This window comes from Mauremys reevesii, linkage group 13, assembly GCF_016161935.1.
Source record: "Mauremys reevesii isolate NIE-2019 linkage group 13, ASM1616193v1, whole genome shotgun sequence".
NCBI lineage: Eukaryota > Metazoa > Chordata > Testudines > Geoemydidae > Mauremys > Mauremys reevesii.
The window spans coordinates 20,025,491-20,042,886 of NC_052635.1; the positions used below are offsets into that span (position 1 = coordinate 20,025,491).

Sequence of the window (17,396 nt, forward strand, 5' to 3'; positions counted from 1 at the left end):
AAGGGAAGGGGTGGAGGCACCTCTCATGGGACATTTAAAACAAGGCTGGTGACTAGTCTGTGAAGAGTGGTCCTGGCTCTGGGGGGAGCTCCCTAAAAGGGACCAAGTAGGGCATTTCCCTCTCTGAGTGTCTGAGGTGGGATCAGCTGATGGGCAGATAGTAAACAAGAGTCCATGGACACTGACGCCTGTATTAATGTCCCTGATCCACTCCTCTATGATTAGGGGTCTGAGACTGGTGCCCTGTTAGCCCAAAAGCCATAATGCAGAGAAGAGATTGGTCACAATCAAACTGACTTGCGAAATGGGGAAACTGCAAAACTTACAAGTCTTATCCACCTGCTAGATGTGGAAACAGATGCACAAAGAGATTAAGGGACTTTACGACGGTCACTCAGGAAGTTGGGGCAGAGTCCGACTAGAATCCTGGAATCTTGACTCCCAGTCCTATGCACTAACCACGGGTCCACACTTGCTCCCTTAGACTTGCACTCTGAGAGTAGGAGATCAGGGTTAGGGTTTGTATCTGGTAGGACAAGCATGACTATTAATTACTTGTATTACCATAGTGGTGAGGTGTCCTAGTTTTTTGGACCAGGACACCATTGCACAAGGTGCTGTGCAAGCACAGAACCAAAAGAAGATCTGTGGCCCAAAGAGCTTCCAATCTAAGTATAAGTAAGACAAGAGACTCCAGCTGGTCACAGCCAGATGGGCAGGCATGTGAGATGCTGCCACACGGTGGCACATACTGCTGTGCTCTTCCTTTCTGAATTATGGCTGGGACTTTTTAAGGAGATCCAGCATAGTCTCTCTGCTGTGAATTTAGTGACAGGCAGCACTTTTAGGTGTGCAGAGACATCAGCCAGAGATGGAGTAGTTAGTCTAGGCTGAGGCACAGCAAAAGCATCTTCAGACTGATCAAAATAGATTTGCACTCATCCAAAAAGCAGAGCTGTGCAGTGGGGCCTGCACGGATGCCCCTCCCTCACACCATCAGCTTGGCTTGGCCATTCTCCCTCCAAGTTTCTAGCCACCCATTCTCATTAATGTTCTCTTATTTGCCTTCTAGAGTTTTTCAGACAAGCCCAAGCAGAGGAGGCAGCGCTGCAAGGACCCCAGCAAACTGGACATAAACTCACTCACGGGAGAGGAGCGGGTGCCTGTGGTCCATAAGGGTACAGGACGGAGGGTAAGCAAAGACATTTGCTGTGCTTGGTCCTTGGTCTGCATAGAAATAGTTAGCAGAGACCCAGCTGTCCCACCTGGATTTTAAATCCTGAGAAGTAGGTAGGATGGTAACTAAAGTCTGTAATACATACATGGATCTATACCACTCTCAGAGCCACAAGTGTGCCGGGGGGATACCAACCTACTGACAATAATTAACTGACTCAGCAGAGTAGATATAGAGTGCTTCCTCATGTCCATTCCAGTATAGGTGTGTGTATGTCACATGCACTGTCGCTGGAAGACTTTTTCCCCCCACAGTGATATCTGTCAGGTCGACTCTGGTGCCCCCTGGAGTGGTGCCTTCATGGCATGGTATATAGGCACCTACCGACCTCCCTCTTGCTCAGTTCCTTTTTTCTGTCCGTGGTGGTCGCTGGAATGCTCTTATCTCTTGCTCAGCAAGTGATCCCCGTAGTGGTCTTCTTTCTGTAACTAAATTGTAAAATAGTTAGTTAGAATAAGCATAGTAAGTAATTAATAGTTAGTTTACTTGTAAGCATTCACCCTGCAAGGCTATCCCGCCTGGGCCACGGGGCATGCCTAGATCCAAGGGCTTCAAACAGTGTGCGGCATGCTGCAAACACATGCCAATAAGTGACCCTCATGACAGCTGTTTGAAATACCTAGGAGGGTCACATCCAAGGAAAGTGCCGGATTTGTAGGAATTTCAAACCAAGAAAAAAAAAAGAAACAATCCATTGAAATTCCTCCTCTTGGAGGGGGCACTTCACCCCACTTCAGAGCTGCAGCCTGACCTGGCACCAAGCGCTTCCTTGACCAGGAGTGTCTTGGCATCCATTAGGGAAACCCAGCTGACCTCCTCCCGGCACACTGCTTTGGCACCCAAGAGGTCAGCACCAACAGCGCGACACTGTTCTCCATCACCAGTGCCAAAGAAGAGGACAGAAAAGTCGGAATGGTGGTGTTCCCCTGTGAGAAAGACCATAGAGTGAGATCTGTGGTGGGCCACTCTCAATCAGCTGCAATCCAACCGGCTCTGTTGACTCTGGCCCCAGGGGAGGAACCCGTCGAGTTGAGTACCAATGGACTCCTCACAAAGGATGAGCCAAGAAGGGGACACAACCCTGGCAGCACCATCGATGCCAGAGGCATATGAGGCAGCATGGAACCTTCTAACTCTCACAGCACTGCCATCCCCCCCAAGCTGAGGTCCGCAAGGGACAATGCAGGCACCGCAAGGCCCAGTTCCAAGAGAGCAAGCACCAGTCCTGGGCAAGCCTGCAATGATGGTGAGGCACCGTCGTCTCTCCCACTCATCATCAAGAGACTCGACACCACAGACACGCTTGCCACAGTGACACTGCACCTTGCCTCAACATCAGTCGTCTTGTTCCTGGCACCAGTCACAGTCTCAGTGGCGCTCCAAATCACAGCACCACTCTCCACTGCGGCACCGTTCTCTACCATGATGCCACTCTCAATCATGGTACAGTTATTCGGCGCTAAGGAGGAACGGGTCCTTGGGCTCCGAATTGCAGGCAGAATCGTATGTCTGACGAGGGAGCAGCCTCTGGGCGGACCATAGATGCCCAGCTGACATGGCCCAGGGACTCGCTCTGCCAGCATGGGCCCCTGGCAGATGCCACCTCAGTGGCTGATGTTGACCCCTTGGCCGCACATGGTTCAGGGCTCCCACAGGGGACACTCACTCTCGGCACCCTCTGAGATGAGGGTGCTCCTTGCATCCCTGTTGTAAAGGGGTTCCATTCCCAGGGCTGAAGTCCAGGACTCTCAGATCACAGCTGTGCGAGACCCATCAGCACCGGATGACATATAAGGGAGTCCAGGCCTCTTAGAATCATAGAATCTCAGGGTTGGAAGGGACCTCAGGAGGTCATCTAGTCCAACCCCCTGTTCAAAGCAGGACCAATCCCCAGACAGATTTTTGCTCCAAATCCCTAAATGGCCCCCTCAAGGATTGAACTCACAACCCTGGGTTTAGCAGGCCAATGCTCAAACTACTGAGCTATCCCTCCCCCCCAGCCAGCTTCTGTTTGCCAAAAGCTGGGAATGGGCGACAGGGGATGGATCACTTGGTGATTACCTGTTCTTCATCATCCTCCCCTGACAAGGCAGTGGCGGATATGGCCATAGCCCCAATGCAAGATGACTACAAAGTTCACAGGAGCTCCTGCGTCAGATGGCTCAGAATCTCAACCTCCAAGTGGAGGAGATTGGAGAATCAGCCCCAGCCTTGGTAGACATTCTGACTCCCTCGGGTCTGGCAAGAGTAGCCTTGCCCTTGAATGAAGCCATCCTACAGCCTATAAGGGCATTGTGGCAGACCCTGGCCTCTCTCCAGCCCATGGCTAAATGGGTGAAGAGGAAGTATTTCGTCCCCCATAAGGGCTATAAATATTTGCACACTCATTCCTCACTGGGCTCCCTGGTTGTTGTTGTGGCCAACGAGAGGGAAAGCCAAGGACAGCGCGGACTATTGCCCAAGGCAAAAGAGGCCAGGAAACTGGACCTCTTAGGGAGAAAAGTTTACTCCATGGGAGATCTTCAGTTAAGGATTGCAAATCACCAGGCCCTATTTAATCAGTATGACTTTAATTCCTGGTCAGCCATGCAGAAATTCTAAGAGCTCCTGCCGTCGGATTCTAGGTCAGAGTTTGTGGCCATGGCAGAAGAAGGCAAGGCCATAGCCAAGGCATCCCTCCAGGCAGCCTTGGATGCCGCGGACGCAGCAACCCGAGCGATGGTCACAGGAAGTGCTGAGGCGAAGCTCCTGGCTTCAGTTGTTGGCCTACCTTATGAGGGTAGGGATGGTGTCCCTAGCCTCTGTTTGCCAAAAGCTGGGAATGGGCGACAGGGGATGGATCACTTGGTGATTACCTGTTCTGTTCATTCCATCTAGGGCCCCTGGCATTGGCCACTGTCGGAAGACAGGATACTGGGCTAGATGGACCTTTGGTCTGACTCAGTATGGATGTTTTTATGTTATTATGACCTCCCGTTCAAGGGACATTCCCTCTTCTCAGAGCAAATGGACACCCAGCTTCATAGCCTTAAAGAGTCGAGGGCGACGCTGAAGTCATTGGGCCTCCACACTCTGCCCCATCCCAGAAGCATTGTAAGCCTCAGCCCATGGGCCATTTTTACCTGCCACATCTCCAGCAGAGGCAAGACTTCAGGTGAAAGAGGAATAAGGGGCTCTGGAAAAGAGTGGCCCTTCACTCCCCATCAGTCTCGACGTCTGCGCCCGCAAAACAACTGTCGGGCAATAAACAAAACTTTTGACGGTTCACCCGAGGACGGTGCACCAGATCAGAACCTGAATCTTACCCCTATGTTTGTGAATCATTTGTCCCACTTTTACTGGGCACAGGCCAACATCACATCCAACTGATGGGTGCTCTGCATGGCAGAAGTGGGATATACCATGCAGTTTATTTCTTCCCCTCCTTCCCACATTGCCTCCCCATCCCTCTTCAGGGACCCTTCTCAGGAAGATCTTCTGGCCGAGGATGTGCAGTCACTCTTAAGGGCGGGGGCAGTGGAGGAGGTTCCCATGGAGCTAAGAAGCAAGGGGTTTTACTCCCACTACTTCCTGATCCCAAAGTCCAACGGGGTTCTCAGGCGTGTCCTAGACCTCAGGAACCTAAAAAAGTTCTTGAAGAAGCTGAAGTTCCACATGGTCTCTCTGGCCTTGAGTATTCCTTCCCTAGATCCAGGGGACTGGTATGCCACCCTCGACTTGAAAGACACATACTTTCATATTGCTATCATCTGAGACCAGAGAAAATATCTTTGATTCATGGTAAACCAGAACCACTATCAGTTCACAGTGCTGCCTTTTGGCCTGTCGGCAACTCCAAGAGTATTTACGAAATGCCTGGTGGTGGTGGTGGCCTCCCTTGGGAGACGAGGGTTGCAGGTCTATCCATACTTGGAGGACTGGCTGGTCAGGGCCTGGTCCGGGGTACTTGTGGAACAACATGTGGGCCTCGTACTGTTCACTTTCAGGAACCTGGGATTCCTGGTCAGTTAACACAAGTCTAACTTCATGCCCGTCCAGAGGATAGAATATATAGGAGCAATTCTCGATGCGAATCAGGTGAGGGCCTTCCTGCCAGAGAACCATTTCAGGGCCATTGTAGCTCTTATACAAAGCCTGAAAGCATGCCCAACCACCATGGCAAGGAGCTGTTAGAAGCTCCTGGTGCACATGGCCTCTTGCACCGTGCAGCATACACATCTCAGACTGCACCCTCTCCAACTGTGGCTGGTATCAGTGTACATATCAGGTTGTCACCCACTAGACAGAGTGGTCTCACTTCCACCAGTGACACTCAAAGCCCTTCAGTAGTGGCTGAAGCGAGACACAGTGTGTGCCGGCGTTCCCTTCACAAGGCCCACACCTTTGATGAGCTAGTCACAGATGTCTTGGACATGGGGCCTCGTCCCACACCCCTCATCCACAAAGTTCTGCTCAAGGTCAGAAAGGACAAGGCTCACATAATTCTCATAGCGCCAGCATGGCGGCAACATTGGTTCAACACATTGTTGGACCTCTCGATAGACACGCCAGTCAGCCTTCCAATGTGGCCAGATCTGATCTCCCAGGAGCACGGCTGCATGCTCCACCCAAATCTAGAGTCCCTGCACCTGAGGGCTTGGAACCTTCGTGGCTGAGTGAGATGGAACAGTACTGCTCGGTGCCAGTACAAGTCATCCTTACAGGTAGTAGAAAGCAGTCAACCAGAATGGCCTACCTAGCAAAGTGGAAAAGGTTCTCACCGTGGTCACTTCAGAAAGGGGTCTCCCCCATGGAGACCACACTGCCCTTTATCCTGGATTACCTGCTTTACCTGAAGAAGGTCTTGCAGTATCTTCCATCAAAATCCACTTAGCTGCAATCTTGGCATTTCACCCATCAGTGAATGGCAGATCGGTTTTCTTCAACCCGATTTGTGCTCAGTTCCTGAAGGGTTTAGATCGCCTGTATCTGCAGGTGCTTCTGGCCCCCTGGGATCTCAACCTGGTGCTATCTTGGTTGATAGGGCCCCCATTCAAGCCATTGGCAAAGTGTCCCTTGATTTACTTATCCTGGAAGACTGCCTTCTTGGTGTCCATCACCTCAGCCAGGAGGGTTTCAGAGATCCGGGCACTCACCGCCTAACCACCGTACACGGTCTTCTTCAAGGACAAAGTTAGGCTTTGCCCACACTCGTCCTTCCTTCCGAAGGTGGTCTCCCATTCCCACAGTAGTCAGGACATTTTTCTCCCAGTCTTCTATCCCAAGCCCCATAAAAATAGACAGGAGCAGAAGCTGCACTCTGGATATTAGATGTGCCCTGGCTTTTTACATAGAAAGGACTAAACCCTTTTGGAAGTCCACCCAACTTTTCATTGCTGTCACAGAAAGGATGAAGGGGAACCTAGTCTCAGGAGGGATAGCTCAGTGGTTTGAGCATTGGCCTGCTAAACCCAGGGTTGTTAGTTCAGTCCTTGAGGGGGCCATTAAGAGATGGGGGGGGGAACTGTCAGGGACAGTACTTGGTCCTGCTAGTGAAGGCAGGAGACTGGACTCCATGACCTTTCAAGGTCCCTTCCAGTTCTGTGAGATAGGTATATCGCCATATAACATCCTGCATTTGCAAGTGCTATGACCTGACAAAGGTGGCTCCCTGTAACAGAGCCTCCTTGGTCCTTCTTCTGTCTCAGTTGACAAACTAAGCAGAGACTCTCGTGCTGGTCCAACACCTTGTGCAGTTTATTTATAAAGGAGGCCCACCACCTTCACAACATACATAGGGGGAGAGCAGTCTCTCTCTCCCCCTCTTACTGCCTGCTTCCCCCCTTTTTACTTCCTTCCTGTGCCTATTTGTGGGCTCTGGCTAATGGCTTAATAAGCTTTTGTGCCCTGCTCCACCCACAAATTAGGCACTGCTCCATTTAGTCAGCTCCAGTCTGCTATGCCTGATTGGAGCTGCTGTGAACAGAGTGCTGACTCAGGCTTTCATACCTAGCACTCTGTCACACACCTTTCCCCCTTATCTAACGCAAGGTTCTTCTTTCCCTGTGCTCTGACTCCCTTACCGGAGGGACCATCCTCTCTATCGGCAGGGCAATCATCTGGGTTTCCCTTGTGGGGTTTGTTCATCCCCCACCCACAGACTCTCACCATGTGAGGGGCGAATACTCCCCATAGCTCTGGAGCAGCCCATTGGTCTTCACACTAGGGGCATCCCAGGGGGTTACTCCTCTCATTCTCTCTCTCTTTGCATCTGGCAGGGGATCACGGTTACTCCCCTCATCTCCTGGATCACCCAGGGCACCAGGTTCCCTCAAGTCTCCAGACTGTGCCTGTGTTTCTTCTCCTGGGGGTTGTGTCGCAGGGACCTCTACTAAGGAGTTTGGGCTGTCTGTCCCCCTGTACCTCCTTCCTTACTTCCCTGGGGACATCTCTTGTCTCCAGATTCAGGCTTTGTTGTCTAGGGGTCGCTCCTGCTTCTTTTTGGGGGGTTCCTCCTCTTTCCCCCCCCCCGGTTCTCCTTTTCCTAACGTGGGATTCCTCCCACCAGCTCGCTTCCCAATGGGGAAGGGACTCTAATCCATGCCCAAGACAACCAGATAAGGCAGCCTCTCCATTACCCCAACTTGTGCCCTCTGGACAAGAACACAAGCTGAGGCCATATCCACAAGGCCCTTCTGGAATTTCCTCCCCACCATCACAGAAATGGTGAACAGTTTTTGCCCTTTTTTCTTTCCTCCCACCCTGGCCCAGCCACAACAGTTGGCAAAATCCATGTACAGGCAGGCCCCTTTCATCTGTCCAGATCGTCCACATTGCAAATAATGGGTTGAGTCCCAGCTGGAACTCTGGGGTTCTTCCTGTCCATGCCCCTTTCTGCTGTGGGTTCTTCAGTCTTCCTCCCCAGCTCTGGATCCTTATATGGCTGACCATCTTTCCTAGGAAAGTCTGTCTCTGCATACTTCTCTGTCAGTTTCATATCGCCTGACCCACACTCATATGTTCTTGGGGAGTCCCGGCAGGCAGCAGCGTGCCATTAAAAATCCTGCCCGGCCCGCTCTTCTACCCCCTCTGCCCCCCCTGCCGCGGGGGCAGGAGGCAAGGGGAAGGGGGCAGAAGCTTGGTCCTGCTGGCTCCCCTGCCTCTTCCCGCAGTGTGCTGGGTTCCTGCCCCTCCTCCTCTCCGTCCCTCCCTCCCTGCCGGCCAATCGGCTGATGGCCCTTGCGAGGGAGGGAGTCCAGGAGGAGTGGAGTCAGCGTGCTCGCTGCTCCCGGCGGAGGCAGAGAAGAAGCAGGGGCAGGCTCTTGGGGAAGGGGGAGTGGAATAGGGGCATATCCTCTCCAGCCCCCTGCCGTGAGCACCCCATGTCCACAGCCCCAGCCCTCTGCCCTGACCCCCCTCACACACACCTAGCCCTCTGTCCTGCAGCACTGCACCCCCCCAAGGCCCCTGCCCTCTGCCCTGACCTCCCCTCACACACACCAAGCCCTCTGCCCTGCACCCCGCACACACCCCAGGTTCCTGCCCTGAGCCCTGTACCCCCCTCACACACACCCAGCCCTCTGCTTGACTCCACCCCCCCACACCCCATGCTCTGACACCTGCACCTCCCTCACATGCCCCCAGCCCTCTGCCCTGACTCTTGCACACCCCACATACCCAGCCCCCACACTCCATGCACCCACCACATCCTGACTCTTGCACCCCCCACATCCACACCCCCACCCTGAGCACCAATCGAGAGCTCCTGCACCCCACCCCTCCCCAACATTCCCACCTGCACCCCTTGCACCAAATGGGAGCTGCCCAGGTAAGCGCTCCACACCCAAACCTTCTGCCCGAACCCTGAGCCCCCTCCCTCATTCTAGCTCCTGGCCGGACCCTACACCCCAATCCCCACCCTGCTCCTTCACCCCCAGCCCTGTGCTCAGTGCACTCCCACCCTCAGCTCAGTACAGAGATTGAGGAAGAGAATGGGCCAGAACCAGGGAGAAGGTAGGTACCCACTGTATGTGGGCAGGGCCGGGACCCCTTAGCGGCAGTGGGCTGAGCTGCTCAGCCCACTGCCGGTCTGGGGTCCTGGCCGCAGGCCCCGCTCAGCCCGCTGCCGGCCTAGGTGAACAGAACCCCAGACTGGCAGCGGGCTGAGCAGGCCGGTGGCGTAAGATCAACATTTTAATTTAATTTTAAATGAAGCTTATTAAGCATTTTGAAAACCTTGTTTATTTTACAATACAATAATAGTTTAGTTATATAATATATAAGACATAGAGCGAGACCTTCTAAAAAACATTAAAATATATTATCGGCACGTGAAACCTTAAAGTGAATAAATGAAGACTCAGCACACCACTTCTGAAAGGTTGCCGACCCCTGCACTACACCATCACTCAATAGGCAAGAAGCGATGCAGCCTTCAGTACAGTGGTCCTCCAGTCCATGCCTTGCAGAAACTGCAATCCCACCACCTGACTGATTACTTGGGAATCACCTATATTGTAACGGACATGAGCAAGCACTCGAAGAAGAAAAGACAGTTACTAACCTTCCCATAACTGTTCTTGCTCATGTCTATTCAACAGCCCATCCTCCTGTCCTTCTGTCAGAGTTACTGGCAAGAAGGAACTGAGGAGGAAGCAGGTTGGTAGGTACCTATATACCGTGCCATGATGGCGCTACTCCAGGGGGCACCAGAGTTGACCTGACAGATACCACTAGGGGGAAAAAAGTCTATATTGGAATGGACATGAGCAACACTTCTTGAAGAACAACGGTTACAGAAAGGTTAGTGACCATCTTTTCTAGATACACACTCACCAAGGCATGTGGGTCCCACAACAGGAAAGCAATTCAGCTTAAAGCTCCAGGATCACAGTAATGCCTGCTGTTGGCTGCAGGGGCTAATTTAATCCTTACCTGTCAATTTCCTGGGATTATTTCAAAAACTGTAATTTTTTGATGTGGTGCAAATGTCTTTGTTTTGTCCCTGATTGAGAAGTGCAGGAACAGCATGTAAATCCTCTTCCAAGCCCTGGGCAGAGCCATGCTGCGTGCAGGCAGTGGGCAAGTTCTCAAGTGCATTCTCTCACTTGTTGCAAAAATGTTGAGAAAGTAGCACAAAGTCTGAGTCAAGATCATGGTTTTTTCCCTGCAGTGCAAACCCCAGTGTGACAGGAGAAGGCGAGTCTCAGGCAGCTGAGTTCTTGTATCTTCTCCTTACAGTGAGGAAGGACCTTAACTTGCCCTCAAAATTCCATTTAAAACAAACCCATGTGATTGGGGCAGGTGACTTCAAAAATAATCATTTAATTAAAAATCAAACAAACTGGTGAGTTGGAAAGACATTGGCTGAGCTCCCCTTGTGCTTCCCTGTGCTGCAGCAGTGAGACCACCATCGGACAGAGCTGATGAGTTTCAGGCCAGCTCCTGAGCATCCCCCTCACAAAAGCCACCATCACCACAACTTGTCCTCTCGTTGGCAGGCTTAGCAGGGAGGCCAGAGATGGAACAGGCCCTTGAGACTGAACTTCCCTCTCTCCACAGGTCAGGGCTGAGCCACAGTGGCTGGGAGCAGCACAGGGGAAGTTTGCAGTAAGCACCAATACACACATTCACTGCACTGGGCACCACAAACACAGTCAGACAGGCCCTGCCCCAAAGAGCTGACAGTCCAGATAAATAGAAGAAGCAAATGCTCTTATCCCTGTTTGCCAGATGGGGGACAAAGACACAGAGAAAAAGTGACTTGTGCCAGGTCTCAGTGAGTCGCTGGCAGAGGAGCACTGGCTTCTGTTCCTGGCTGAGTGCTAGTACAGAGCCTTCGGCATGAGAGCCTTCCTCCCAGTGACAAAATTCTCAGTGACGTAGATGGGAGTAGGCCCAGGCTGTGCACCTCACTGGACACCACGCACTGTCTGCGGGTGAAACTTGGGTTGCTGATGCCACATAAGGAATCAAAACTCCAGGCTGTTTGGTTTTAATAAATGATCATAGCTGCTGAGTATTGGGGAGCAGTGGTAATGCCCCCAAACAAGGAGGCCAGCTGCACTTCACCTATGTGTACACCTAGAAGGTTAACCATATTTCTTATGTAACTTTGCATAACTCTTTCTGGAACAGAGGTCATCCTTTTACTGTGTTTTATAGTTAGGGGGAGCCATGGCACCAGGCTTGAAGGAATTGCCAAGGTGGCTTGATGCAAACTTGGAGTATGCTGTTGCAGCAGACTGGGCTGACATTGTTAAGCTTTCAGTAAGTTAGAGCTTTTGGAGAAATCTGTATCATGTCATCTTTTCTTTCTCCTCTCCATCCCCACCCCCTTTTTTCCAAGGAGGGTCCCTGAATTGGAAGGCAGGGCCTCAGATACACACATGGGAGGGAATATCTACAGGACCAACTCTGCCTGGTGTGGCCAAGTGACAACTCATGGAGGAGCTGAGCACCCTGCAGATTGGTGACAGGTGGATAGGAAAAGTGGAAGAGGAAATATTTAGCAGTGATGAGAATGGGAGGAGGCAAGTTTAGACTAAATATCAAGAAAATCTACTGGACAGAGAGATTTAAGACTTGGGATGTTTAGAAATGACCAGACAAGGCACTAGAAATGTTGTAGAGGGAACACTCGTGCACGGGGCTGGACTGGGATAGGAAACAGAAAAAATGTGACCAAATGGGTCAGATTTTCAAAGTGGCCTCAGCTCAGCTTCTGTATCAACTCCTGCAAATCCCACATTTGCTAAGGAACATGCAAGTCTCATGGCCTTACAGGCCTTATGTGCAGGGAGGCACTTTTCAAAATTTGCCCCACTATTTTTTCTGTTCCTAATCTCTGAGTCACTGCCTCAGTGAGCAACAAGCTGCCATGGGTGGGAGCTCTTACTTCCCTTGGACAGGGATCGCAAGGAGATTCAGCTGGTGTTTGGGTGGGGTTACTCCATTTTCATGTGGCCCTGTTCTCTCCCCTCCCCCTGCCCCTTCTTGGTTGTGGAGTTGTGTGTGGCACTCATGCTGGGTTGGGAGGTGGGAGGAGAGCATGGGAAGTTTGAAGGTTTATGCTGCTCTACAATTGGCACTAGAGAGTGACAGAATGACCATTCCCTGAAGAAACAAAGAGCTGCCAGGCAAGGATGGTGCCAGCTCCACCAGCGCAGAGAGCAAGCCTCCAGTGCAACTTCTGCCTCACACTGAGTCATTAGGCTTCCTTCATGGGCTGGGTTTGGCATTTATTGTATACATTTTCAAGAGGCAACCTCCACTTGTGCCCACACTTTGCTGATTTCAAGGCCTTCATGCCTGCTAACTGTTGTGTGCATCCTTTCAATTAGCTTAACACTTGCATGTCTGTTAGCATCTGCACTCCCACAAGCAAGCGTTAGCATGGGGCGATGTTTGCACCTCCCAAGTCCAGGCACACACTTGTGCACACACAGTTTGCCACAAGCACAGGTGGAGGCTGAGTAGAAAATTTACCCTTTTATGTGCAGTAGTTTTGCCATGTGAACCTCCAGTATATTTAGGACACACCCTTTTCAAGTCTAAATGCAAAATGTTTCCATTTAAATATGCATCATTTGCAACCCATTTGCTATCCTGAAACCCCAAGAATTAGGTGTAAGAGGAAAGATACTAAAATGTTTGTGCTAAGAATGCTGGATAACAGGTTTTAATTCTATTCTGTAGATGCTCCTAGGTTATTTTGTAATTTAAACAGACAGTCACACCAGGCTGTGTGTGGAGGTTAGCCCTATGTCTGGGGGTCCAGAAGACCCTTCCTTATTGTTTAATATCTATACAAAACGGTTTGAGCCGTACATTAAAACTCTAAGTAATGGGTGAGCTCCAGAAAATAAGCATGCCCTGTTTGCATGTGCATTTTTTGCAGCTCTGCGGTTGTGCAGGGCTTTGAAAATTTGGCCCTTAAAGTCTAAAAAGTAACATTTTTCACCTGGTAATGCAGCCAGAATTCAAGCTGGGATGGGAACTGATTTAGCGTCACTAATACTGGACTGCCCCTGTGCTTTTGATGTCATTAAAGATGTCAGTTCTCAGGAACAGAACTCACCCACCCAGGAAGCTCAGGAAAAGCAGAAATTGTACTGTCTAGACAGAGCAAAAAGTGCTTTCTCCTCTTCTCCCCATGAGCTTTTGGACTTGTCTGCAGCATCATGCCAGGGGCAGGGCGGGAAGTGTTTTGCACTGACAGCATCCCTTTGGTGAAAGTTCTCTATCCCTCTCAAATCCCATCTTCAGAACCATATACCAACAGGGGCTTGTGTGTTGCTACCTTTGGGAACACAGGTGTAAGCACATGACGACAAGCTGAGTTTTCTTTGGGGCTACAATAACCTTTGGGCTTTTTCTGTTTTGTTTGTCACTTTCAGGGATTCCTCCCAGAAAGCAAGTTCAATCGTATCCTAACTGAGCCCGTGCTCCGAGACAACGGGCCCCGTCGAAGAGGGAGGAGGCCAAGAAGCGAACTTATTAAAGCCCCTGGTGTTGTATCTGATTCTTCTTCTGGAATGGGACCGTTATTCATGAATGGACTTATTGCTGGAATGGATCTAGTGGGACTTCAGAACATGAGAAACATGCAAGGCATCCCTTTAACTGGGCTGGTTGGGTTTCCTGCTGGATTTGCAGCAGTGCCTGCTGGTGAGGATGTCAAAAGCACCCTAAGTATGTTGCCTATGATGCTGCCAGGCATGGCTACTGTACCGCAGATGTTTGGTGTTGGAGGTCTTCTCAACCCACCAATGACAACTACTTGTACTTCAACTGCTCCAGCTTCATTAACAAGCACAACTAAAAGTGGTACATCAAATATGGAAAAAGCTACTGAGGACAAACAAAGTAGCCAGGATGTGAAAAATGAACCTCTGTCTGAAGACAAACCTGGTCCTAGTTCATTTTCTGATCAGACAGAATCTGCAATAACTACCAGTAGTCCTGTAGCTTTTAATCCATTTCTTATCCCAGGAATGTCCCCTGGACTGCTCTATCCATCTATGTTTCTTTCCCCTGGTATTGGCATGACATTGCCAGGCATACAACAAACCAGACACTCTGAGGCAACAAATCTAGAAAGCCAGAAGCGGAAGAGAAAGAAAGCTAAAGGGGAACCAACAAATCCAGAACCAGAAACTGTCTCGCTGTCTGAAAAAGAAGCTGCAAACAGTCAAAACTGTACAGAGCAAACCCAATCTTTGTCATCAGAGAAAGAACATGACATACAAGCAGAAGAGAAGGAGTTAAAAGAAATTAACAATACCAATTAGAATTTTTGTTTCATTAAGAAAAAAAGATTGTGGCTTGTAAGTTTCTTATCCCATAAATATTTGTTACCCTCCTGCCCCCTCTTCACCTTCATAAAACCTGTGTTTCCATGAGTAATATTATCTACCTAATTCCCTGTAAGAAAACTATGGTGACATATTATATGTTAATAGTTGCAGGGTCTTGCCACTTTATTAGATTAACAGTGTTGTCTAGTTAGTATGGGAGGCACAGAATTCTTCTTCTGTTATCCAGTTGTTCATCCCAACCAACAATAGTAAATCCAGCACTTGGTCACCCCCAAAATTGCTCATTTATCTGGGGAAGAAGAAAAAAGCAGAACCAGAGCAAAAGAAAGTACTTTCATCTCTTGAGCTCAATGCAGACAAGGGTATTTCTTTTTACAGTGACACTGAATGAATAAAACTGTATTTTGGGGGTAAAAAGCACAGCTATAGTAAGTGCTAATGTGTATTTTTGATTTAAAGTATTTCCCTATTTTATCATGGTTACTAGAATAGTAGTATAGACAGAAGTATATAAGTAATGATTGAAAATGCATATATTAATTTTTTTAAAAAAAAGCATAACTGGTAGTGATATAATTTCCTCCCCTTTCACTCCTCGGAGTTTTGGAGACAAACTGCAGTAAGTGAAAAGATTACGTAGACTTTATTTTATATTTTTTTTAAACCAAAGTTTTGTTTTACGTTTAGTGGACTTTCAGTTGCCCTTTCCTTGTTAGTTACAAGAACTTTTCCAGCTTGTGCTGAAAAGGTTTTGCAAATCCTGCATGTCTTTCATTGAGGTTCTTGTACCTAAAGCTACCAGTTACTTCACCAGTCTGCTAGTATTCTGTTCTCATCTATGGCATCAGAAGTCCTGTAAAGTGTTGTTTTTCCAACAATGAACAGGCCACTCATATAATGCTCTAATATGAATACTGAGGCTTTTGAGTTTTTTAATTTTTTTTTTACAGTTCTCCTCCTCCTCCCCCCATAAGTGACATCTTTTCTGAAAACAAAAACAAAATAAACAAACAGAAAGCTATTGGGCTGGCTTTACAATTGTGAGTCCTTTGAGAAGGATTGTTGAGGTTTTCAAAGCTTGTGTTTATCTTCCTTTTCTAGGGTTAGACTGTGAAGAGATTATTTTTGCTTCTTCTTTCCATTCCTCTTTGTTCTATTTGCTGTTGAACAGTGTTTCCCAGCAGTCCCGTTGGCAAATAATTCTACAGTATGCGTTTTAAATTAACGGGTTTTTAATGTGATCAGTCCCCCAAACTCTGTATCTTGACACACCTCCACAGGTAAACTCCATGTAGTCCTCTCTCCTCACTGCTCCTGTTTAGTTTTTCTTTTACTTGGGCTTGTTCTTATTTGCAGCTCATGGTTTGAGACTTGAAATAAACACTTAGTGGTGCAGCAGTGAAATGGCAGACTGTTTGAGGGAGCTGAAGTGTGCTAGTAATCAGTTTTGCTGATTGTCACCATTTACTGTATTTTTTACTTATTTTCTGTTACAGTTTTCCTAATTTATCAGACGGTCCAAATGTTTTGACATAACTATTTCAGTTTGCATTATTTATTTATGATGCTTTGTGTCATTGTCTTTTATACATTTGGGATTATAAATTATGTACGTTACAATTAGCATCTCAAAGAAGTCTGTTACCCATGACCTAAAAATTTATATTTTCAAGGAATTTATTCCCACTTTATTGAATTGGATGCGATTTAAAAAAAAAATATGTAACTGATCATAATGCAAAAAAATCGGATCATTAAATGTGTTCTATTTAATAACACCCTTGTAGCATAGATACTGTATCATTATCGACAGATTTCTTAGAAATGCTGCTATCTCTATTTAACTAACAGTTTGTTCAGTTTTGCCTCCAGTGGAAGCAGAAAGGGTTTTTTCAGCTGTTAAATCCAAAATCAATATAATTTATTTATGTAAAAAAATCACTTGATTGATATATTTTTGAACCTTTTAAGTACTAACTTTCTTTTTACTCAGTAGAACATGTACTTGCCCTAAATCCTTAAAATACAAATGCTATAAAACTTCATATATCTTCAAAGCCTTACTGTGAATGGGTATAGAAATCTCTGCAGAGTCCATTTCTTATATGGGATGGTTGTTTTTCCAGGGTTGCACTCATAAGGAACAGGGTTCAAAGTGAAATGTATTTAACTAGCCAGCATGTTCTTACTTATCAAACATGTATGTTAAGTCTCTGGGTGTTTAGGCTTCTCTTTGGCTGCTATTGTGTGACCCTTTTTGAAATCTGATAGAGAAACTCTGTGGATTATTTACATTGTAAGGCATAAGTGGCTTCTTATTACTTTCCATCATCATATCCTAGAACAAATACCCAGTTTTCACCACTTTCATGGACACACACACAAACATACATTTTCCACCAAATGTGCTAACAAAATAAACTGTCTGTGCTCTTGAACATGGATAAAAAGAAAGATTTAAAAGTCAAATTTTTATTTTTTTAATTTAGTGACTAGATGATGCTTATCTTTCAAACTTGGCAGAGCCTTTCCACAGATGTATATAATTTTTTCAGCAAATATATGCGAATGTTTGATTCACTTGACTCAGTGCTAAACGTTACTTGCTTTTTTCTCAGCATGAACAATATCCACGGCTGTTATATACAGCACACCTTCTTTGTCAGATCGTCCCTCATGTGAACTGAGGAGCTTACTGTGGGGGGTTGACTAATTGCTGTTGAGTCACAGACTTTTCAAGAAAATGAGCTAGCTTACCAACTACGTCCTCAGCTGTGTCAGTGAGTGTTTGCTGCCTCCCCTTCAATTTTGCACACAACCTACCATGCTGCTTGAACAACTAGTGCAATGGAGCAGCCCAA

At 48.1% G+C, this 17,396-nt stretch overlaps 1 protein-coding gene across 21 annotated transcripts in view; it reads left to right on the forward strand.

The window, feature by feature from the left end:
* Positions 1–17,004, forward strand: part of CHD6 (chromodomain helicase DNA binding protein 6) — a 213,146-nt gene extending 196,142 nt beyond the window's left edge. For 15 of the 21 annotated variants that reach the window (XM_039499177.1, XM_039499181.1, XM_039499184.1 and 12 more), the window contains 3 exons: positions 1,073–1,192; positions 11,381–11,485; positions 13,615–17,004. In XM_039499177.1, coding sequence (XP_039355111.1) covers positions 1,073–1,192; positions 11,381–11,485; positions 13,615–14,508 — 1,119 coding nt within the window. In that variant the 3' untranslated portion in view covers positions 14,509–17,004. Of the gene's footprint in view, positions 1–1,072; positions 1,193–11,380; positions 11,487–11,564; positions 11,748–13,614 lie in introns of those variants that run through there. The other 6 variants (XM_039499189.1, XM_039499191.1, XM_039499176.1 and 3 more) reach the window with 5 other exon arrangements.
* The last annotated feature ends 392 nt before the right edge of the window (positions 17,005–17,396 follow it).